General features: G+C 38.9%; 1 protein-coding gene across 2 annotated transcripts in view; it reads right to left on the reverse strand.

Annotated features, from left to right (window-relative positions):
- The window catches only part of vps11 (VPS11 core subunit of CORVET and HOPS complexes), a 28,049-nt gene extending 4,191 nt beyond the window's left edge, over positions 1–23,858 (reverse strand). The window contains exons 1-14 of one of the 2 annotated variants that reach the window (XM_085469586.1): positions 23,651–23,858; positions 17,254–17,361; positions 17,032–17,167; positions 16,784–16,947; positions 13,422–13,669; positions 13,019–13,220; positions 12,740–12,891; positions 12,300–12,486; positions 12,002–12,145; positions 10,562–10,759; positions 10,297–10,458; positions 4,549–4,682; positions 1,330–1,532; positions 1,023–1,194 (exon numbers count right to left, since the gene is read on the reverse strand). In XM_085469586.1, coding sequence (XP_085325712.1) covers positions 1,023–1,194; positions 1,330–1,532; positions 4,549–4,682; positions 10,297–10,458; positions 10,562–10,759; positions 12,002–12,145; positions 12,300–12,486; positions 12,740–12,891; positions 13,019–13,220; positions 13,422–13,669; positions 16,784–16,947; positions 17,032–17,167; positions 17,254–17,361; positions 23,651–23,836 — 2,396 coding nt within the window. In that variant the 5' untranslated portion in view covers positions 23,837–23,858. Of the gene's footprint in view, positions 1–1,022; positions 1,195–1,329; positions 1,533–4,548; positions 4,683–10,296; positions 10,459–10,561; positions 10,760–12,001; positions 12,146–12,299; positions 12,487–12,739; positions 12,892–13,018; positions 13,221–13,421; positions 13,670–16,783; positions 16,948–17,031; positions 17,168–17,253; positions 17,403–20,001; positions 21,655–23,650 lie in introns of those variants that run through there. The other variant, XM_085469587.1, reaches the window with a different exon arrangement.
- Positions 23,859–24,126: the final 268 nt, after the last annotated feature.

Consider the following 24,126-nt stretch of genomic DNA (forward strand, 5'->3'; position numbering starts at 1 on the left):
TGCATGTACAAGGATGCCAGCTGCCGTTGTACCCCGAAGAAGAAGCTGTGTCCCAGAATTCATAGCGCAGCCCAGCTCAGTTTCAAACAATGGCGGCAGCTAGTTAGTTTTAATATTACTCTTATTATTTTTTCTGGGTCACAAAATAAACATTTAACATATTTTCAGGCGAGAATGTAACTGTGTAAACCTCAAATATCTGCTCAGTTTATCAAGACACCACATATTTTCAAAAGCGCTCCGACGTTTTCGGAGACGTCTGTTATCCACTAGCTCAATAGCTAGCCGGGGGCAAGGCTCACTAGAGCCCGTGAGAACAGCGGACTCCCGGCAAATCGTTTTCAAACCCACCGCCGTCTTTCGCTACTCAGGTTAAACATATATAAGTCACTTTGATAACTTAAAAATGTTATTGTTTGGCTTTTTTTTAGTATTTTATTTGTTCCTGAGCAAAATCGGTTTGGCTGAGATGAAAGTTATAGTTTTTACACAGCTGAATAAACGTCAAGCAAACAACTGATTATCAGAAGTGTGAGATGCTGGAGAATATACTCCGGTGTCCTGTTATATTTTAGATAGCAAGGAGTTTATTAAACTTCACCGAAACAATCTGCAAATTTCATTAAAATTTAATAAACTATCATCTTGTCTTTATTTTTAGTTAGCACATACCTTAAACACTTAAAGCTGTAAGCTAATGATAGTTATATAAGAGCAGACGCATGCTAGTGCAATAAGCTGTACGTTTTACGTCCAATGGATGCATGATCTGATTAGTCGACTAATCGCAAAAATAATCGGCGACTAGTCGACTATCAAAATAATCGTTTGTGGCAGCCCCACTGTGTAGCTCCCCCTAAGCTGAAATAGAGTCGGACAAATACACAGCAAGCAAATCACATAAACCCTCTTAGCAGGGTTAAAAATAATTGTTACTTTCCAAATACTCATAGGCATGGACTTGATGTATTAGCTATGAAAGAGTTACGTTTACAGAAAATCCCATCCTTTATGTGACCAACCTTGTTTTGAGCTCCTGGATTTCTGAGCGAAGGTGAGCCGTTTCATCGCGATACTGTCGGATTTTCCGTTCATCATCCTCAATCTGTTGGTTCTCTCTAAGCAATTTGTTGATGAGGTAGTCTTTGATGACGGAGAGAGTGGCTGTCGAGTTGTGGGCTAATGTTTGCACCACTACAGCAACAAAAGAAAAAAAAATATGACACCTTTAAAATTACATTCAACTGACATGATCTTTACCTGAACCTATACTGTAACGTGTGGATCACACTCTAAACAACCAATGCATGAAGATAAAAATGTACTTACCAAGTAATGGAGGCATCAGGTTGTTTTGATCAATGTGATGTAGGACCTCACTGATATAAGTTTTGCAGTCTTCTTCCTTTCTGGCAAAGTATCCCAGCGCCTGCTCCCAAAGGCAACACTCTTGGTCCCCATAACTTTTGCAGGCCTCCACTACTTTTCCATACTCCTCATTCTGCATGTGGTAGTGCATAATCTGCTGGTACCTGCATACAAATGTCTCCAGTTAGTGATAAATAGTAAGATGTTCTAGCTTTACGCAGGGCTTTTTTTCCCGTTTTAAATAGAGCAACAAACTATTTTTCTAGGCTACACGAACAGCTTACAAATGAGTGAGACACCATTTCTGCTTTAAAGTGTGAGTTTATATAAGCAACACAGCACTTTCAGAAAGACATGTATTGTAATGAAAAGTACTCTCCGCTGCTGAGTAATCCATTATTGTAAATTTTAATGTTATTAGGAAATGATCAGACAAACAAGGGTTTTTGGGGAATACTGTTAAATATTCAGATCTAGAGTCTGATTAAAGTGCTGTGTGTTTGTTTTTTGTTTTTATTTTTAACATTATGAGAGAACCCAATTCAGTTTAATAAAAGATTAAAAGCTACATTAAGGCTGTGATTTTTAGTATCTGCATGGATGTTAAAATCACCCACAATAATTATTTGATCTGAGCCGAGCACTAAATCAGATAAGTCTGAGAAATTAGATAGAAACTGAGTAAAGGCTAAGTAGATGACAGATAGCAAATAAAACTGTTTTTTGGGGGGGGTTGACAAGATTAAGCATCAGGCTTTCAAATTAATTAAAACTGTCTGGGTCTTTGGTTTATTAATAAGCTGGAGGGGAGGATTGTTCCCAGTCCCCTGATAGTTAGAATGGCTTGGGGGTGTTGATTCATTTAAGCTAACTCCTGCTGTAACCAGGTTTCTGTAAGGTAGAATAAATCGATTTGTTGATCAATTATTAAGTCATGTACTAACAGAGAAGAGAGAGACCTAATATTTAATAATCCATATTTTACTGTTTTACTCTTTGGTGCAGTTATGGATGCTATATTGTTTCACAGTGGTTGTTGGTGTCTGTAGCTTCATATGTGTCAAAACAGAATCATCAATAACCATAATTTGGGCAAAAACAATTGATTGCGAAATCAACAGGGCTTCTGTTTAGAGCCATCCTCCTCACCATCACCAGGAAGTCATTTTTAAGGAAGGGAAATGGAAAGGCTGAAGTATGCCAAACTGCACAAGAGCTGGACTCAAAACCAGTGCCAGCGAGTCTTATATATTTCTAGGACATTTTTTATGATGAATTCCTTTGTGGTTTTCTTTTTTTGGTTCAAATCATCATCGGTATGTACAGACAATTTTTCAAGAGGCCTCGAGAACTATTCCTGAAGGCTACTTAAAGAAGTGACAAGTCTGCCTAAGACAGCTCAGGCTGTGTTGTAAAGAACAAAAGTACTCTTGCCAAATATTGACTTAAGGTTAATCACTGCAAATACAGTGGTCCCATGCTATAACGCTGTTCAACTTTCGCTGATTTTTTTGTGTGTGCAATTTTTTTTTTTCTTTTCAGTGCATCGTGTTCTGCATCTTGCTCGGCTGTAGACCATTGTCAATCGATCTCCTCCATGCTGTATCTCCTGCACAGTACAGAATGTGTTCGGCTTGTCAAACTTACAGAAATCTTTGATCGCTGGCAGTGTGACTATGAAGTGCTGTACTGTATGTTTGTAAGTTTTCTCCCCAACAAACACAACAATGTCGACGAAACGTTTTGCACCGTGAAAGGCACCTGCAGGTGCCTTTGTTTTCATTCTATAATACTGGACTTCTTTTTCTACGAAGGTTTGAACTTTGAGAGTGTTTAAACAAGAGAGAAAAGCGTGAAAATGTTCATGCTTGTCGGAGAAAAGTGTATAAAGTGTGTAGTGAGGGTTTTACAGCCTTAAAAGACCTGTAATAATTGTAAAAAATAAAGTTGACTACTTTGCGGATTTCACCGATCGCAGGTTATTTTAGGGAACATAAGTCCCGCATTAAATGAGGGACTTCAATTTTTTCTAGAAAAATAAAAAGGAATGAGAGATGACTCATTCCTCTCATGACAGATCACAATGTCATCTGGAAACACAGTGCAAGTCAGTACAACAAACAATCCTTACCACATTGTGTAGGACATCCTAGCTATGATTTGATGCATGCTGGGGCACTTTTTAAAACTTTTAAAACTTTATCTAGAAGGACATTACACAAAGGAAAAAGTCAAGTTAAATCAGCTAATTGCTCTAACTGTCTGGTATGCAGCCATGCTGGTACAGCTGTAACTCACAAGTCAGACCATTTATCAATTTGATGGAATGAGTTTCAGTTTCTTACAGATAATTATCCAAACCATCACCCCAAAGAGAAGATCCAAGTATGGGGTTGGACTTAAAAGCTTGAAAGGAATTATCATGTTTTCACAAGAGACTGGAACAAGTAAATTACATCAGTTTTATAAAAAAGCAGTAATTTTACACAGGCAGGATCACCAACAAACAAACCATTATTTGTCACATACACAATCATACACAGTACAACATGTAGTGAAGTGTTTGTGTCCGAGCTGTGGACAGGCTGCAGACGTAGCCACGCCATTCCAGGGCTTGGTATTAGCATAGGTAGGTAACAGGAGTGACCTATAAGCATCTTTTGCTGACGTACACATAAGCTGAGGATGTATAATAAAGCATCCTTTATTGATAAAACATCCTTCAGTGATGTGTAACAATGATCCAATGTTTTGTTACACCTCATTAGACGAGATATATTGATGAAAGCTGAGTGTCTTTTTAAGTGATTCATGACTAAAATTCCCCTCAGTTAGGTGGCTCTGGTGAAAAGATTGCATCATGCACTATACCTACACTATATCTGAATCCAGACCCAGATTTAGAAATGATAATTATTACATATTACTACTGTGTTAGATTCAATAATATGTTAGGGTTATGTTTAAAACATAAATTAACTCATAATGAGTGCATTCGCATCATTAATATTCAACCACAAACAGTGACACAATGACTTTATTTACTGAACTAAACTGGCTTCTGCTGATACTGACACATCTTACAGCTTTCATTCGGTTTTACCTATCACACTAAAACAGTGAATAATGAGATGTTGTGAGGTGGTGCTTGATAAGTATTCAGACTGTTTGCTCACTTACAGTTTGCCTTTCTCATACAGGTAGAGGATGCCTTCTTTGAAGTTGTGCATCTGGCACAGGACAAGGGCCTTGTCAAACACAGTGTTGTCACTCCTCAGTAGCAACACAGCTTCCCCCTGCAGGACCTTCTTTCTCTGCCAAAAAGAAAAACAGAATGAGAAGCAGAATATTACATATTCAATAAATATTGAGCTTTATTAGAATAACGTCAAATGCACACAGCAGTTGCCTCGAAGCACTGAAATGTAATATGTTTGTTTTTGTTAAACACTACTATAATGAACTTTAAATCAAACATTCAGATCTGCAGATTATCTGCTTTAATTCAAGTGGTTTAACAAAAGTTTTGCGTGAAATGTTTATGAGTTAAAAGTGTTTTAGTCACTTACTCATTTTCTGAACAAAATAACATTATTTTTAATGTAATATGTATAAAATTGATTCAAGTGTTTTGCAGTTAACCGTTCAGTTGCTACCTTTAGTTTTTTCCTCAGTAACTAAAAAAAAAATGCTTTGTTGGATTGAGATCAGGTGACCAAACACTTGGGTAGCTTTTGTATAACGCTTTAGGTCATTATCCTTTTGCATCATGAAGTGCTAACCCATCCGTTTCGCAGCATTTGACTGAATCTATGCAGAGAACATAGCCTTGAACACTTCATTTGAATTCAATTCAAGAGTTATTAAATTTAAGAGTTATTAAATTTAATAGTGATGTATAAACTAGAGAAGTGTGTAACTAGTTGACTAGATGACTGATTGTCGTTGTTGTTACGAGATTTACTAATAATTTAATCTAATTGTTAATAATTTTTATTGATGCACAATTCTGGTAAAATGATGTATCCTAACTGTTATGCTGCCATGTACGACCAGATGAAGATGGAGCATCGTTTTTGAGAAGCACCATGAATCTGTTAGTCTAGGCCTGATCTTTTTGTTAACACCATTAGAATGAGATTGTGCATACAAGCAGTGGAAATGAGAGTACAGTGGTCCCTCATTTATTGCGGGATTTACGTTCTAAAAAAACCTGCGATAAGTGAAATCCGCAGAGTAGCCAAGTGTATTTTTTATAATTATAGATTTATTAATTCTGTAAAACCCCTCACTACACACTTTGTACACTTTTCTCAAACAGGGAAGAAAATTTTCGCTTTTCTATCTTGTTTAAACACTCCCAAAGTTCAACCATTTGTAGAAAAATAAGTCCAGTATTATAGAATGAAACCAAAGGCACACCCACAGGAGTCGCCCAACGCTCTTCTAACAATTGTTAGAAGAGTGTCGGCTATGTCCGGGAACTTGGCCGATCAGTTGGATCAGGATCTGGCAAAGTGCAGGTGGTTTAGCATCTAGTGGGACGAGTCTGTGGACAGCAGCAGTAGAGCACGGCTGATGGTCTTTATCAGGTGGTATTTGATGGTTTCTCCACAAAAGAAGAACTTCTGACATTACTGCCGTTAAAGACAACTACGAGGGGAGTTGCCATCTATAACGCGGTGACGGAGTTTTTTGCGAAGAAAAAGGTACCGCTGGAAAAGCTGGTATCAATGACTACCGACGGAGCTCCTGCTATGATCGGCCGACATGCAGGATTCATCACTCACTGTAAAGGTGACACAGAGTTCCCAAACTTCATGCATTACCACTGCATCATTCACCAGCAGGCGTTATGCACAAAGGTGATCGGCTTCGAGCACGTCATGACTCCCGTTGTGAAGATCATAAACAGCATCCGCTCCAGAGCTAAACAGCACAGAACATTCAAGGTGCTATTGGAGGAGCTGTCAGCTGAATATGGTGACTTGCTACTACAAACGGAAATCCGATGGCTCAGCAGAGGATGGATTTTGCTTCATTTTTTGTCACTTTTGGGTGAAATCAAAGAGTTCATGCAATCCAAAGGGGAAGACACATCTCTGCTGGAGGACACTGAGTGGACACTTGACCTTGCGTTTTTAACGGACATTACTGGGAAACTGAACCATTTGAACTGTGAGCTGCAAGGTAAAGGTAAGACTGTTGCTGACATGATAAGTGCTTTAAATGGATTTAAAGCCCAGATGAGCATCTTCTCTGTGAATTTACAGAGAAAAAAGATGCTGCACTTTCCGTTTGTGCAGATGGTGCTGAAAGACAATGCTTCTGCATCTGAGACTTTTGACAAAGTTGCAGAAAAGTACACAAGTCATAAACCGACTTGGTCAAGAGTTTGAGAATAGGTTTTGTGACCTTGATCAGCTTGAGCCATGCGTGTCATTCATTTCCAATCCTTTCATGAATGTGGACACAACATGCATTGCTGAGAAACTAAGTTCAGTGTTCAGCTTGGATGCTGGACAGGTGGAAATCGAAATTGTAACATTGCAAAATGACCTCCACCTCAAAGCCTATGAGGGTACACCAAACTTTTGGTGCCTTGTTGACACAGAAAAGTACAGTGGTGTATGCACAGCAGCTACAAAAGTTGCCAGCCTGTTTGGTTCAACCTATCTTTGTGAATCAGCCTTTTCTGACATGAACTTCATCAAGTTCATGTCAGAACTTTATTTTTTGCCTCATTTTATTCTATTTACTCATCTTTTCTCCTTGTTACTATGTGGAGTGGTATATTCTGATTGTAAATTTGTTGTTTGGTTTGCGTTAGGACCGGAGATAAATGTTACTTTGTTCCTTGATTTTTGGTGCCCACTTGCAATATAAATTGGATTGTAGATAGGGGGGCATGGTTTAATAAGAATATTTTCTTCTTCCTGCTCCTTTTCACACATGGTTGCAGTGCTTTACCGATAGAAAGTGTGGTTGGTTTGTCTGAAAGAACTAACTGTGGAAACTGTTGTACCAAGTGTGAAATAAATAAATGAAATGAAAGAACAAACACAGAACACGCCTATCTGATGCACATCTGCAAGACTCACTCAGAGTTGCAGTGTCAAGTTATACCCCAGATTACAACACACTGGTGAACAGCATGCAATGCCAGGTTTCCCACTAACAGACAAAGAAAGCCATACTAGATGTTCTCAGTGGCAACATTACAGTGTCATGTCAAAGTTGAATTTAATTATTGAAAAACAAATGTGTTTGTTAAGTGTAACATATGATAATTTGTTTTAAAATGCTGCAAATTTGGTGAAAAGTTCTGTAAAATGTGAAAGTTGATTTTTGTATGTTACATACATACAGAAATAATGTATGTAACAGTAGGGCTGCTCGATTATGGCAAAAATGATAATCACGATTATTTTCACTGAAATTGAGATCACGATTATTTGACGATAATTATTTAACCCTTTAAGACCTACTATAGAACCAAGTCCACCAGAGCTTATATTATTTTTTTACATGCTGTAGTGCCATTTGTGGGAGCATTTCAAGTTGCTATACATCAATACAACTGTTATAGCCCATATTTTAATAATATGTATGCATTAAGTCCATAGTAATTACATAAATTGCAAAAAAGTGCAATAAACTACAAAAAAAATTGAAAATCGCTTTTGTTTTGTTTACATATATTTCTACTTGGAGAAATTTAAGAGGTTTATCCCTCAAAACTTTAAATACAGTAAAGTTGCAAAAAATAGTTTCCCACCACAGGAAATTTATTTTGAGTGTCTTCATAGTTTTATTTTGGAGATACAGCAATTTTTATATACTGCAGGAAAAACAAAAAACAATCCTATGATGCAAATTTGCAAAGAAAACAGCATGTGCATCATTTCACTGTGGGAAGTGTTACGAACAGCTGATAGGAACGGCAAAGCGTGTTTCTGGAATATTATGTTTTTGTTCCTGCAAGCGCTTTTTATGCAATTTTTGCAAAGCTATATGTGGAACGAAACCGTGACCGAGGACAAGCTGATGGCATAAGATGTGAGTACAACTCCTCCGGTTTCATATGCAAAACAAATTATTGCGCTAGCTTACACGGTTCAGGTTCTACAGGGATTTAACAATAGTTACGCAAAACGGAGCTTACTGCTCTGACCGGCTTTAAAGGGTTAACAATGACTTTAAAAAAATAATATAAAATAGTGTGCAACACCACTGAAGTTTTTTTTTTTTTTTAACTCTCTTTTCAACCAACGGCAGTCACTCTCCAAATAACTTCTGCTTAGCTTTCCGAGCTTCCCTCGGGTCCTCTTAATCAGCGGTCTCCAACCTTTTTTGCGCCACGGACCGGTTTATGCCCGACAATATTTTCACGGACCGGCCTTTAAGGTGTCGCGGATAAATGAGGGAGGGGCTAATAATCGGCTCAGTCATTTTTAATGATCGTTGAAAGCCCAGATCGTAATCGTGATTAAAATTCGATTAATTGAGCAGCCCTATGTAACAGTGCATAATTTGTTAAAATGTGTTAGTGGTAAGTAAAAATGTTGTAGAAGTGATCACTTCAAAATGTAAATACTTGCAGAGATTTATAGAAATAAAGTGTTGCATATTGATATTTATCCGTTTCCTACCTTGTTTCCTACTTGCATTCTTTATAATTATGGTGAAAAATAATTAACATAATCAGTGTCTTTACATAGATGAATATAATTAATTATTAATGATAACATATAATTAAAGATAAATTGAGGAAATTTGTTATTTCAGAAGTGTGTGTCAAACTGGTAGCCCTTCACATTAATCAGTACCCAAGAAGTAGCTCTCACTTTCAAAAAAGTTGGTGACCCCTGGTCTACAGCCAATCAGGACACAGAACACAATGTGCTGTTTAAAATAAAATTAAAAAAGCATGCAAAATTGCACACACAAAAAAAAAAAAAAAAATCAGCGAAAAAGCGAGGCTGCAAAAGGTGAATAGCAAGGGACCACTGTATAACTACTATATCCTACCAGGAGGAGACCAACAAGTGCTTTAAGCTGATACTGTGCAGAGGTAACTCCTCGAATCTGATGAAACACCTGGCGATGCATAGCATTTTGTTAAAAGCCGAGAAATGCGCCGGATTTGATAGCTTGCTGCGAGACCTCACACCGAGCACATCTACTGTGGGTGGGTTGCCCGTTATCAGACCCGGAGTTAGCAAAATCCCCCAAAAACCTGAAGAGTAGAGTCCTGGCCCCTAGCCCTGCCAGTGTAGCAGAAATGATGACGGATGATGATGGCAGCAGCAGCCGTTCTTCTCTGCGTGAGTAGCTTAATGTTGTTTGTGTGTGATTTACGTTGAGTAGGCTAATCACGTTATTACATTAATGCATGTAAGGTGAACTAGCAAACACCGTCGTAGTTACATGCGGCTGTCTTCTTGTTTGATGGCAGATACTCCCTTCACCAATGCATCAATTGTTAGATAGAAAGCACTTCAGAATAGAAAAATGTGCTGGTGTGAATAAGATTGTATAAAGCACTTTGAGTCCTCAGGCAGAGTAGAAAAGCACTATACAAGAACTGTGAGCATAACCAGTCCTTTGCGTCTTGCTACAAACCCTCTATATTTCCATTCATGAGAATCGGTTTCCGTTTCTTTTGGTACATTTTTAAGAATGGATCACATTTTCAATCATTTCGCCAATCCACAAGTTTTTATAATATTCCATATAGGTTTGTTTTGTCTAAATATTTATTGAAATGCTTTTATCCATATAAAAAAAAGTTTATTATAAGGATTCTTTCCTTGTTTAAAATAAATAAACAAGTAAATGGAAAACAATTTCCTGAAATGACAATTACACTCGATTTTTAAAATCTTCATGGCAGCTTGTATAACTGTCTAAATGTTATGCACTGACCTCAGGATCTTGTTCATGTGCCCAGTCTTGCAACCGTAGTTCCAGTAGTGTGTCATACACACCCTGGGGAGAACGGGGGTCCACCTCAATCATGTGCTCCAGGAAGGCTTTGAGCTCCCGAGGGTTATTGGCAAAAATCGGGATGAATTCCTCAGAGTTTGCCTAAAATACAAACAGTAGTGGAGGAGAATATTTCTGATAAACACTTCAAATTTATGATCAAAATTAATGATTATCTAGGAGAATAACAGTATTGCTCAGAGACCTTATTGACCACACTCCTGTCCAGGCTGTCTTTTTCAGCAGCGTCTCCACTGGGTTGGTAATTAGTGCATAAGCCCTTCAGGAGGAGCGTGGTACCTTCAGGGACATGGTGCATCAGTGTCTTGCCATAACGCTTCATGTTGCTTTCAGCTTGTTCAAAAGGCAGACGCCCAATGTAGCGCAGCCCTTCTTGATAATTCTGTGGGAAAATAATAACAACAAGCTTTTTATTATTTGTCACATACGGTATCATAGAGTACAATGTGTAGTGAAATGTTCTTGTGTTCGTACTGCGGACAGGCTGCAGACGTAGCCGCACCATTCCAGGGCTTTTTTTAGGTTAGCAAGAGGGGTCTAGCCTTACTGAATACTGGGTGGGAATCGAACTTGCAACTCCCGCTCCAAAAACGTGTAGTCTTACCACTAAACTATCAAGCTGCCACTCTCTGCCAAATATCCACTCTCCATTAGAAAGAGAGTTAATATGTTAAATACTATTTTATTTTTGATGTGGTATAAATTCCAAAATTCTAGCTGACTTTCTTCTTGAGTAATTGCATTCACAAGATTTTCAGAAAACTTGACATCTGACCTTACAGACACTAAAGTTACTAAAATTCCAACTTGTTTGAGCTTTTAATAGTAGACGCACCTATGAAATGAATTTGATAATACTACGTTGCCTCCTTTGGGTGTCCACACTGCCCGCCCAAGGTTGGGTGAGGACACTACCCCTCATTAATTGCCCTTATCTTAATTCCCCCTTTCAGATAAATAAAGTCTCTCTGATTCTGATTCACCTTTTACAGTGGAGGGGTAAAAAGGACAGGACTGTGCACAAGTTCACAAATAACTTTTACAATGTTAAAAGGTCTTAATTAGCTTTAAAAATTATTTTGACTAATCACCACCTTATATCAATAATAATCAGCCATGAGCTGCTCTAAGCAGTTGTCTAGCACTGCTTAGAGAATATAATACTATGGCTATGAACATAACAAACCAATTTGTGGGACCCACTCATAACAAAAATTTAGCGTCAGTAGATCCATTTTGCAAAGAAGTCCTGTAGTGGAATGGAAGAATTCTGAATGCAAATATCACAGTGATCGTAACCCAAATCCAAGATATGCCTTACCTGAAGACCATCTCAATTCTAAGAGCACAAAAACAGTGAATGCAAGTCCAGACAGTCTAGGAACGTCATAGAAACAGAAAACTTTGAACGAAAAACAGACCAAAATCTTTCAGACAAGAACTGAAAGACTCTTAGTTGCTAATAAAAAAATGTTTACAAGTTGCAATGTTTGCCAAACGAAACGTTAGTAATGCATTGGATGGCTTTTTAAGGTTAAGAAAAAAAAAAAAGAAGAGGACAATTCCTAGTAGCCCAGAGAAGTGATGAACATCTATCTCTAAAGAAAGGTTTGAACATTTGTACCTTCAAGTCCTCCAGCTGGATCTTTAGGTACCACTCGTGGTGCATATGTTTCTCAGCCAAGAAGACAGCGTGGCTGTGGTAGCCAGCCTGCCGGAGAACCTTGATGGCGATTTCAACATCAAAGTGTACTTCATTTTCACTGCTCTGTTTAAATACAGTGTGGGAAGACAACACATTTATGATATACCAACCATTATTGACTCTTGCCAATCTGGGTTTTAATGACAGTCCGAATTAAATAGCAGTCTTAATCATCAAAAGCCCAACACATCAGTGCTCACGTTCACCAGTCAGTCACCTTAATGAACTCTTCCAGCTTGGAACTGTCCTTGAGCTTGGTATAACAGTTGAGCAGCAGTGTAGTGTGATCTGCATTGGCCAGTGACTGCCTGTGCAGGGCTTGCAGATAGGCTGTCAGATTGTGGATCCTCTGTGCATCTAGAAATTTCCTGATGACATATGATGGCTCCAGCTTCCCAATGGTGCTGTGTGAGAAAACAATGTATTTTTAAGAGAGATTTTATTAATGGCTCATTTGATCTGTAATGTATATATCACTAAATATGTTCAGTGATTAAAACACTTGAAAATTAAGAAATAATAATATCATCATTCAATAATGAAATTTCTCAATTTCAGCACTTGCTATCTTTGCACTCTTTTCAATAAATTGAGCCTTTGAATAATGGCAAAACTCATTCTCATCCAGCGAGTTCCAGTCCTGGCAAATGCAATTACCGAATATACTGCTGAATGGCACCGTCGTGGTCCCCCTTAAGGTACAGGTGATCACCATATTGTCTGAAGATATCTGATACTCCATCACTGTCCAGGTGCTGACTCTTAGCCAGGTTTATGGCCATCACAAACAGATTCTTCTTAAACAGCATCTTTAAAGACAAACATTCAGGTAAAAGTTATTCTACCTGAATAACTAGATTTATAGATGATTCAATTCACTGTTCATCACTGCTTTTAAACAACTCCTCAATCAGCAGTTACAGAGACTGAACTGACCTCCAGTTTGGTCTGTGTGTCTTTCTCCTGGAGAACAAACATTTTTCCATCTCTAGTCAGAATGTAGAAGGAACCCCACTCTGCTACCACGTCAATGACATCATCAAAAGAGGCACTGTAGGCAATGAATTTGTTGTCCAGGTCATAGATAGTTAGCAGCTGTTTGTCTGATGGCGAGCTCTCTCCACTACTGAAGCATGTCCTGAATTAAAAATGAATAGAATCATTGTCTCATAGGACATGTATTTTTGTAAGTCACCTGATGAATATGGATTATTGAATTAAGATTTGTGATTTAAAGATGGCTTTGAATAACGGAATATTAAAATTCAATATTCTCTTCTTTCAGATGAAATACTCCGTGAATATTACTGTCACCTCATTCTTTCAGTCCTGTTCTTACTTGTTGGGTGACTTTACATCCCTTATGAGTAAAAACAGATATCCACGGTGCCAGTGGGCCAATAGCTTGTGTCCATCAAAAGCAAAACAGGGCCCTCGTTCATCAGGCTGATACAGGTACACACATTCTTCACCAGCTACAATGAACTGAGAATCCTGGGATGGATCTGCCAGGGATGAGCAGCGCAGTGCACAGCCGTGTGTATCCAGCTCCACTTTTGGATATTCCTTGATGGACAGGGTGTAACACTAAACAAATAAAGATGACAAAGAGTACTTCAAAAGACTGAAAGACTGTATGCTCACCTTCAAACTATGAGAACATTCTCTTTAAAACCTACAGGATAAACAAGGTAATCCAATATAAAACCGAAATGAGCACACCTTTGTTTAATATCACTTAAATGTCCAATATTTCAAATAATCTCAACTCTTATGAACAATAAAAACATTTAGACAACATCAACACCACGTTTACTGCATGTGTTCTTTTTGGCTCCACATGATGATTGTCAGCCTTTGTAATGACAGAACATTAAGATCACTGACCAATTAAATCCCCAGTGGGAACAAAGCCGCATCAGTAAACCATTGAAAAGACAATACAGACTCTGCACAATCTAGCACTCAATAATAGATGGGTATGTGTCTTGATACACGCTCAATAATCCGAGAAATTAATTAATGGCCAACAAACAACAATCTCTGAATCACTGAGGGGGACTAGGTACATCTTTCACCATCTTACAATACCGTGATCCCCCAACTATATGCAAATAGTATTCATGACTTAAGGTCATGACAACTGATATATTAATGATCATGAAACTGATATTGTGGCTGAAAGCTATGCAGTAGTGCTGATTTTGATTGTTCTTTTAATAACTCTGAAGACATCACTTGGGTGAAATTTTTCTTCTACCTCCTCTTTTCTCCATTATATATCCAGGTGAATTGAATCAACTTCTTAAGATGGCTAAGTGCTATAGATATTGCATAGTATCACAAAAACATATTTAATCTTTGGCACAAAAGTGAAAGATTAACCTTTAGTCATTTCTGCAGGACATTTAAAAACAACAGCTGGTGACCAAATTGCTGTACCAACCTTTTTTGCGCCACGGACCGGTTTATGTCCGACAATATTTTCACGGACTGGCCTTTAAGGTCTCGTGGATAAATGCAACAAAATAAAACCAGTACACCACCCCACCCCCCCCCCCACCCCCCCCAAAAAAAAAAAAAAGATTTATTCATAACACACAGGAAAATCCCAGGGACACCGAGTTAACGATAAAAACTATTAAAAAAACCCCCAAAAAACAATAAAATCCCTGAAAACCATAAATTTCACACCCGAGCCTCAACTCTCACAGCCCGGTACCAAATGACTGGCCTGGGGGTCAGGGACCGCTGCTGTACATGTAATATATTCTAACAGCATAAATCACAGAACAAAATAACAGTATAAGATAAAATGAGAAAGCACGAGTAAAAAAACAACACAAAAAAAAGTCGTCTGAACTCATTCTGATTTGAAAGCAGAGAATAAAAATTAGTTTTCAAATGGGTTTTGAAAGCAGCTGATGTGGGAGAGTTCCTGATCTGAAGGGGTAGTTCGGCCACAGTTTCAGAACACAAATTGCAAAGGCCCAATCCTTTAATCTGGACCTCTGGATGGCGAGGAGAATTTGCTCAGCAGACTGTGTGGTTTTTTTTGTTTGTTTTTTACTGTGGGTCCTGTACTTTTTTGATATTAGTAAATGTAAACCTTCACTTTTAAATCTTACATAAAAGCAGGGCTCTAGAGTGCGACCAATGTGGTTTCAAATGCGACCAAATTTTTTCAATGGTACGACTGAAAAAAGCATCCTAGGTCACACCGGTGCGACCAACAGCTGTTCAAGTCTCCGTGTGGTCAACAACATACACACATTATGCCCCTATCGTGGTCTAAACCAATCAGAGATAGTCAAGGGTGGGACCTCTCTGATTGGCCGTGGTCCAGATATTTCTGTAGTCCTTCATGTGTACGTTTGAAAGTGCAGGTGTATAGAGGGAGGTGAGTAGCTTGAATAAAGCGATATCGATTCATTAAATCCTGAATCAACTTTTAAATATAAATGTATTTTGCCAGAAATGCCAGAATCTGAGGTTAAAGATCACAAAACTATTTCAACAACCACCAAACAGCAAATGAGAACAGGTAAACACAAAGACGTAAACACAGAGCACGGACCCGGCGCATCAGCTTTCTCTTACTCGGCTTTCTCACCCGACGGCCCATACAGGGACACGCCGTTGGGGCTGAAAGCCAAGAGCTCACTGATTCTGATGCGTCGGTGGGTTCGCCCTTTGTGTTTATGTCTTTTTTGCGCTAGATTCTGAGCTGCAGGTTTTGTCTCTCTCCAACCAAAATTCACTGAACCAGCAGCAAAAGAAGATCCAAACTACGCTTCACATTTGAAAAATGTCTTCATTAATTCGCTCTAACTTCTGCTATTTTGCTTCCACCACGAAGCAAAACGGCATTATTCATACCGTTGTTTACAGCGCTGTTGGCCGCTATATATATATTTTTTTTTTTTGTTTGTTTGTTTGTTTTTGTTTTGTTTGTTTTTAATAACTCAAATGAGCCTCGGACAAGAGAGCCTAATTTCTGCTGTTCAATACTAAAGAAACTACACTTTTAAAATTATGCAAAATTGCAGAATATTTTTAAGGTTATATAATATAAAAAGCCAGGCCAGGAAACTCTGCTTCATGTTTTTCTGTTTTATCCTCAATTATTTTGACACAAAAGCATCTGCTGTGATGCTCACACCTCTGATGAAGTCTCACAGTGTCAGTACTGATAGATGATCAGAATTATAATATTTCTGTATGTCTGAGGCAAAATTGAATCGAATCAGCAAACAGCTCATCAGAGGAGGCAGAGATGATGATTAAGTTTAACATTGTCTACAATACTAGTACTAATACTTTTTTGGCACTTTAAGCACAAGCACTTTTTCAGTAACTTATCTTTCTTGTAGAACTGTGCTCCAAATAAAGAACGTTGTGCTGACAAGATTGTTAGTTAATCATTTACAAATGAATATTGTCTATATGGACAGCAATTTTCCCCACAAAAAAGTGAACATGTAAAACTGCAGTGTTAAGCGGTGCAGTTGAAAAATTTGGGTGCGACTTAACTTTTGTTAAGTAACCGTGGCTAAAAGTTAGTCTAGATCCCTGAATAGCAAATGCCAAAGTGTTCAACTTTGAAGGAATGTAGCGACTGTTAGGTCACTTCCATTAATTGACATTTCAAAGATATTGCACAGGATGGTCCTCATTTCTGTATAGCACATGGTGACTTACGTAGACTTTCTCCAGGGTGGCAACAAACAGATGGGTAACTTTTGCTACTTGGCGGAAGGCGAGGCCAGTGACAGGGCTAGCTCCCTCATGCAGAGTCAGAGTTTTACTGTGACGATCTCTGGTGATGTCACCTTTGGTCAAAACCACACTGCCATCCGTGAAGCCTGCCAGGAAACACAGAATCTGCTATAACCTTTCAGAATGACGACTGGGTCAGTAGACCAAAAGAACCTTTCTTCGAGTCTTACCAATTGCCATAAAGTTCAGGTTTTCGTGCACACTGAGGCAAGAAACTTCAGTTGGTTTGTTGCCTGGAATTGCAGGAAATATCCTAGTGCAGAGAGGATTTCCACTGTCCCTCTTGTCCAGGTTCCAGACCTTTACCTAAGAAATAAGAATTATTCAGTTTAGCAGTGGTTTCTGTATGTGTGTTTTGAAAATGAGACTTCTCTGGGAAACATCAGACTTACTACAGGGTTTATTCCATGTTCATCCTGACCCACTGACACAAGGATGCTGTGTTGCTTAAGCTGGTAGAGATGTGTAACTCGCAACTTGTAGGCCTGAAAAGACATCAGCTGCAAGGAGCGCATCAAAAGCCAGATCTTACCTTCCATATGTAACACTACAAAGGTTAAGGATAAATATATTTACAAAACAATTTCTAAAATACAAAAAAGCTGTTTATAAAATTGCTGCAAAATTAATTAAAAAAAATACCCCATCCTTTTCTCTTTTCAATATACTTACATAAATGTATATGCTTACATACTATATGCACAGTATATTTTATTTTAATATTATTCATCAAGACCTGGTTCCAAGTAATTTCACAAGTTATATTATATTGTGAAAGTGTCATACTCCTTTCCTTTGTAGTTTCATACTTGTGACTGATGAGGAAATACCTGAATTTATTAATAAATCTAGGCCTTCTGCCTGTCATCTTAACCCACTTCAACTCAAGTGGAAGTCCTGTTTATCCCCTCTCCTGACGTTATTCACTCTTGTCTAATTTAACTGTTCCGCTCTTAAAACAATTGTGATAATTCCAACACTTGAGGAACCTGGTGCAGACCCTTTCACCTTAACTACCTTTTCTTTCAAAAGAAAAACTTACTATCACCTTACTAGACAATGTTTAACCTGTTTAAACAATTGCAGTCTCGTTTTCAGCCACAGAAACTTAAGATCATTTATGATTTTAACTATACTTGTGCTGCTCCAGTTGTCAGTGGTTTTTTTCCACGTGGGTCTTTCTTAGATCACCATTTTATTATTTATGTTTTGGTCAGATTTTTACTCAATTTCATTTCTATGCCAATGACATAGAAATGACATAGTTTCATGGCCATTCAATTGAGTTCCGCTGTCTCAACTTTTTCTCTCACTAAAACAGATGTTCTTCTAGTAGAAACCAAAAATCTCTATGTGTACTGAAATTAGGGCTGTTCGATATAACGATATATATCGGATGACAATATAAAAACGTCTATCGTTTCATTTTACGCTATGGTTTGTTTCCAGGCGTGGCAAAATAAACTGTTTACGGCTATATTTTGTCATCGTTTTGATGGTCACTGTAGTGGCTATATTAATTTCTTAAAGTTCACTCTTTCTCTTATATTTAATATAACCACACTATGGACGGACAAGCGCCTGTTTTTATGCATTGTTAGCAACAATGACGGTATAACCATCGCGTGTCCGCTTGTTTATTTTCCACATAAACCTTTCACAATAAAGCTCAAGATCCTGTTGAGACTTTTCAAAATAAACTGAATCACTTGAAAGACTATGCAGAGTATTTACGGATGAGAAGCAAAAAAAGAGCCGTCAGGTGCTAAAAAATAAACCTTATACTCAAACGTTAGAATAGGCTTTTCCCAGCAGCAGGCTGTGTAATAAATACTTACACAAAAAATGGCGGCCGTTACAACTTATGTCTAAAAATGTATAGTTTCATACAAAGGTTAAAAAACTCGCCTCCAGGTAAACAACGCCCAGCTGGAAACACTTCACGCAAGTCGAGCTGCCCGAGATTCACAGAATTACAGAAAATGTTACATTTTTGTGGTTTATATCGTTATCAGGATGATAGATGTCTTATATCGGGATATGAGATTTTGGTCATATCGCACTGCCCTAGCTGAAATTCTCTAATCTTTCCTCCCTCCCAGGTTAAAATTATATCAGACCGTCTGGAGATTTACATTTATGTAGTTGGCTAAGCCCATCCCTTACAGCTCTTGTTTATGCTCTGGTTACAGTAAATCCATCCTCTCTGGCTGACCACAGACACCTCTATTGCCTTAAACCTTCCAAAATGTTGGTGATCATGTCATTACCAGAAACACTTTCAGAGACCATGTGTACTCCTGTCATTCAACTGGCATCATGTAAAATAGTGAATCAATTTTAAGATTCTGCTTCTTAATTGAACTTTTTCCACAGTCTTGCAGTTTCATGATTTTCTGAACATCTCAGTTGAGTGGCCCCTAATCTTTGGAGCTGTCTCCCGCACCACATTCCCAACATTTATTTAACATCTATTCATCTTAAAAGATAGTCTTAAAACACATTTTCATTCCAAGGTGTGTCTTAAAAGGTGCATATTAAAAAATATATTATTTATGTAGATACAATGGATATAGGCGGATACTAGGCCAGTATTAATCATTTTCTAAAGCCCTGTGGGTCTCCATCGGAAACCCGTGCAAGGCGGTTATAATAAGCTCGATTAGCATCTAACGTGCTGGTGTGCATGTCAACCCTTTCTGTTGTACACTATTTTTTACGGACTTTACGCGGCTTTTCCCTTACTTTTTCTTGCTGGAATAAACACGATGACTAACTACAAGTTCCCAGTAAAGCTAAAGATTAAGTGGGAAATACGTAAAATGTAGCTTTAGACGGAAAGAAGTCCACGAGGGTTCGTGCAGTCTCAGACAAGCAGTCGAGCCTCAACTCCAACGATAACGTATACATTTGCATGTAGATTGATATGGCGCAGAAAACGAAGCCAGCCTAGCTCTGTCGCCGCCTACAACCTACTGCTTCAATAACCTGCAAAGACAATAGTTACTTATCTCGAAGATATGCTCTACATTACCTGAATTAAAATTTTACTGTCACGAATTCTGGGTTATTTAGCGTCAGTTATCAGCAAGCTAGCATCACATCAGCTAACGTAGCTAACTGTTGCCATTTAAGGATATCTCCGAGAACGATATGACCCCGACCGGAGTCAGAAGCCGAGATCCCTTTTGGGAGAAGAAAGTTTTTCCCATTGTCATCTGGGTCCTTCACCGTATCCTTATCAAAGAAGACAAATTTCCTCCACTGTAAGAACGCTGCCATTTTGTTAGTATTTGCAGACTGGGGTGTTGTCATGTGACACGTGAGTCACATGACCAAATCGCTGGTTCTCCATTTCCTGGCTATAGCAGGCATGAGGCAGACCTCTGGGCCCTATTTCAGGAAGCCGGTTTAGAAAACTCAGAGTGAAAAACGATACTCAGGGTTGAGTAACCCCGAACTGTCCAACTCGGAATATTCGGTTTCAGAAAGGCTGATAACAAGTAGTTCAGTCAACGCGGAGTTGCTTTAACCCCAAGTTAAGCGCGCGCACGAGGATACATAAAGCCCTGATTAGTGGAGCACAGATTAAGCGAGTCACCATGGAGACGGAGGGAAAGAAGGCGCGGTCAATGTATTTTACAGCGCTTGAGGCCGAAATTCTGATGGCAGCATATGCCGATAACATGCAAATTCCGCGGAAAAAAAGTAACACAGGCTCAGCTGCAAAAGAAAGGGAGCATGCATGGCAAAACATAGCCGACAGAGTCAATGCGTGAGTGTTAATTTAAACATTGATCTAGGGATTTCCACCCATTTAACACGATATTTTATTATATTTTATTTTTTATTTCATACATTTTATTTTGTGACGTGATGTGAGCGCAGGTGCAACCCAACAGGCCCCAAACGTTCCTGGCAGCAAGTAAAAATGAAATATAAAAATATAGTCCAAACAGGTGGTGTAATTGTATTATGAGCCATAGTGCTTGGTCTGTTTGTCCGATGTAAATCGATTGCAGTTAGAGGCTACATTAATTTTCTTTCTGTAAGCACTTATTGAAATTATCTGAGCACATTACAAGTACATATTTGCTTACTCTGTATGCTCAAATGTGACCCGTTATAGCCAACAGAAAAAAAAGCGGAGGCCCGAAAAACAGGTGGGGGTCCTCCACCACCACCACTCACAGAGGCTGAGCAGTTGGCTTCCACATTTGTGATAATGTTGGCAGCATCACATATGATCTTCACAGTGCAGAGAACACAAATTAGCATCCATTACTATAGTGAAATAATTTGTTAGTTTGAAATGCTACAGGGAACTATGTACCTGTACATTAATGCTGTGGAAAGACTTCCTGTTCACATAGTCTCCTTCATTTACTGAAGGAGCAATGATTGGAATGTGAGTGCCATCTATACAGCCAATCACGCCTGGGAACCGTGAGAATAAATGTAAAATTTAAGTAGTAGTTCAAATATCACCACATCATGAATTAAGTTTTGTTCATCCTGATACCTGCAATTTTGTGGCATCCCTCTTTGATAAATCGTGTGGGTCTATGACCGGGGAACACCACAAACGAGTACAGGAGACGTTTCAGTGCAACTGTAACATTCCTGACTGCCCGACAGACGGTAGCCTTGGAAACGTGCTCAGCGTCACCAATATTATACAGAAAGCTCCCGTTTGCAAAAAACCGAAGTGCAATACAAATAATATGTACAGAACTGAGAGAATGTCCGCGATGTGTCACATGAGCAATATTAGGCCTGAGGATGTTATTCAAATAAATGATAGATTGTGCTGAAAAATGGTAACGTTCACACAGGAAATCATCAGGAAATGATAAAATGTCCAAACGCGCTCTAATCACTCTCTCCCGGCGGAGAGCTCTGCGGAGAATTTGGGCTTCAACATCTACTGGCTCTTCAAGGAAGGGGCACGCCATGTCTGACACTTCCTACAGTCAGGTTTCCGACAAAGAGGCAGAGAACGTCAGGGTTAGTTGAAGTAAACCTGCTAGGGGGCAGGTTAGCTTCACGGAGTGTGTCGTCATAGTAACTCACTCAGAATTAATCTAAACTCGCTTTGTGAAACCGAAAACCCAGAGTTTTCGTTAACTCAGGGTATACTTACTCAAAGTTTGCACTAAACCGGCTTCCTGAAATAGGGCCCTGCAGAGAAAAATGTGTGTATTTGTTCATATAGCAGCGGTCAGGACTTGACTGGGACAAAAAAATCAGCCTGGGCATTTTGACTAGAGAACGGCCCACCAGGTATTATAGGAAAAGCCATAAAGCCTTTGAATGAAAACAAATGCTGTTGTGACAGTGATGTACACTGTCTTGTTGGTATATATGTATCAATCTAATAAACTTAAACCTACACCATCCTCCCTATTCTGGTACTTACTTACCAGAAATATCAAACAACCTAATCAATAATTACATATACCTAACTAGCAGGGTTGCCAACTCCCAGTAAAAAAAATAGGGGACCACCCCCCCACCCTCCGCCTCATGATGCTTAATCGACGTAATCGACTTTAATGTATTGCCAGGGTAAAACAAATGCACAGAAACCAGTTATTTTTCTACAGTAATTAAATAGATTCAATATCTTTCTGCAACAGAATTGCAGACTGCACACATGGTACTATAGCTTATTAGGGCATATATTAGACTTAATATTTACTATATACAATAATGAATTTTTATATATTTTACATCAGATGACCACTTTGGTTGTAAGATTTGGTTGTATTTATTAAAACCTAGACATTTTAAATGAGAATAAGAAAGAAAAGTTTACGGCTGTGGCTCCAGCAAACATCAGCTGATACTAGAAAGTAATATCAAATAAATTATAACAACAGCTTATCAAGCTTAAACGTGTTGCTGTTGTTTAGCGCGACATCCGCTGGTTTCGTCTTTCTGGCGCAAAGTGGGGGATAAACAAACGAGACGGACTTAGGACAGCAAAGCCGATCAGCTGATCATTGATGAGTTTCATGATTGAAGTAGCAACAGGAGATGGAGGGGGAGAGAATGAGAGAAGAAGAGGCAGCTATGCAGCGTAAAGACACAGAATAACTCCAGCTTTGTGTCTTTTTTATAAAAAAAAATTGCTGAAGTTCGGGACAAATGACGTTCCTTTACACCAAAATACAGAACTTTAAAGTTCGACCTCATCGGCTGTAATTGGTCCAGCCCAGAGTCGATCATGACCATTTGGCCAATCCACCACCTTTCATTGTAACCGTCGGCCCATTAAAAACGAAAAATCACCATCAGCCCACCGGGCAGATGCCCGGTATGCCCGATGGCCAGTCCAGCTATGGCAGCGGTTATACAGTTTACAGTTATATACAGTGTTGGGAGGGTTACTTTTAAAATGTATTCCATTACAGAATACAGAATACATGCCCCAAAATGTATTCTGTAACGTATTCCGTTACGTTACTCAATGACAGTAACGTATTCTGAATACTTTGGATTACTTAATATATTATCATGCTTTTTACAACAACGTGAATGTACTATTGCTGTGTGATTTATTACTATTACTGAAGGTCCGCGACTCCGAACTGTAGTAAAGGGACCTCTGACTAATACGGCGGGGTCCCTGTCGGCTCAGCCGAAAAATAGCTTTACTTTGTTGTGTGGGTCAACTTTTCTTGAGAGAGACAGAGAGAGGCGTTGAAAGACTGCTCCAACGGAACTTATTGTTTTCGGAGGAAAACACCAACACGGTGTACAGTCGAGTCTTAATAGCTTACTTACAACTGGGCTCGTCAGGCACTCTTCTTGGCTGCAGTGGTTATTATTATATTTACATGCTTCCAGCTCCCGTTTTTCCTCGACGACAACTCGTACCTTTCCACTCCCCTTTTTCTCCCTCCTCGCGCTCACAGACCCATAACGTGTATGGCAGTCCATTCTCCCTGCAACACGGACTACACTGCCCATGATGCTACATTCTTTAGAGCTATGCTTGTAGCATTCAGCCTGTTAGCTTAGCACAACAACAACAACAACAACGAAAAGGCTCTCAGGAAACACACAGTCAAAAGAGAGAGAGAGAGAGCGTCGCCCTGTAACCATGGCAACCGTAACGCTGCCGCCTGGAACAACAGCACGTAGCTGTCAAACAAAACCCAAACAGTCCTGACCCGCGACAATATTAAACAGGAAAGTACCGCAGTGTAATCCATTTATTTCAACAAAGTAACTGTATTCTGAATACCACCTTTTTAAAC

This window comes from Copadichromis virginalis, linkage group LG10 (genome assembly GCF_057382275.1).
Source record: "Copadichromis virginalis isolate Kocher_CV1m ecotype Utaka linkage group LG10, C_Virginalis_male_GT1.1, whole genome shotgun sequence".
Lineage (NCBI taxonomy): Eukaryota > Metazoa > Chordata > Actinopteri > Cichliformes > Cichlidae > Copadichromis > Copadichromis virginalis.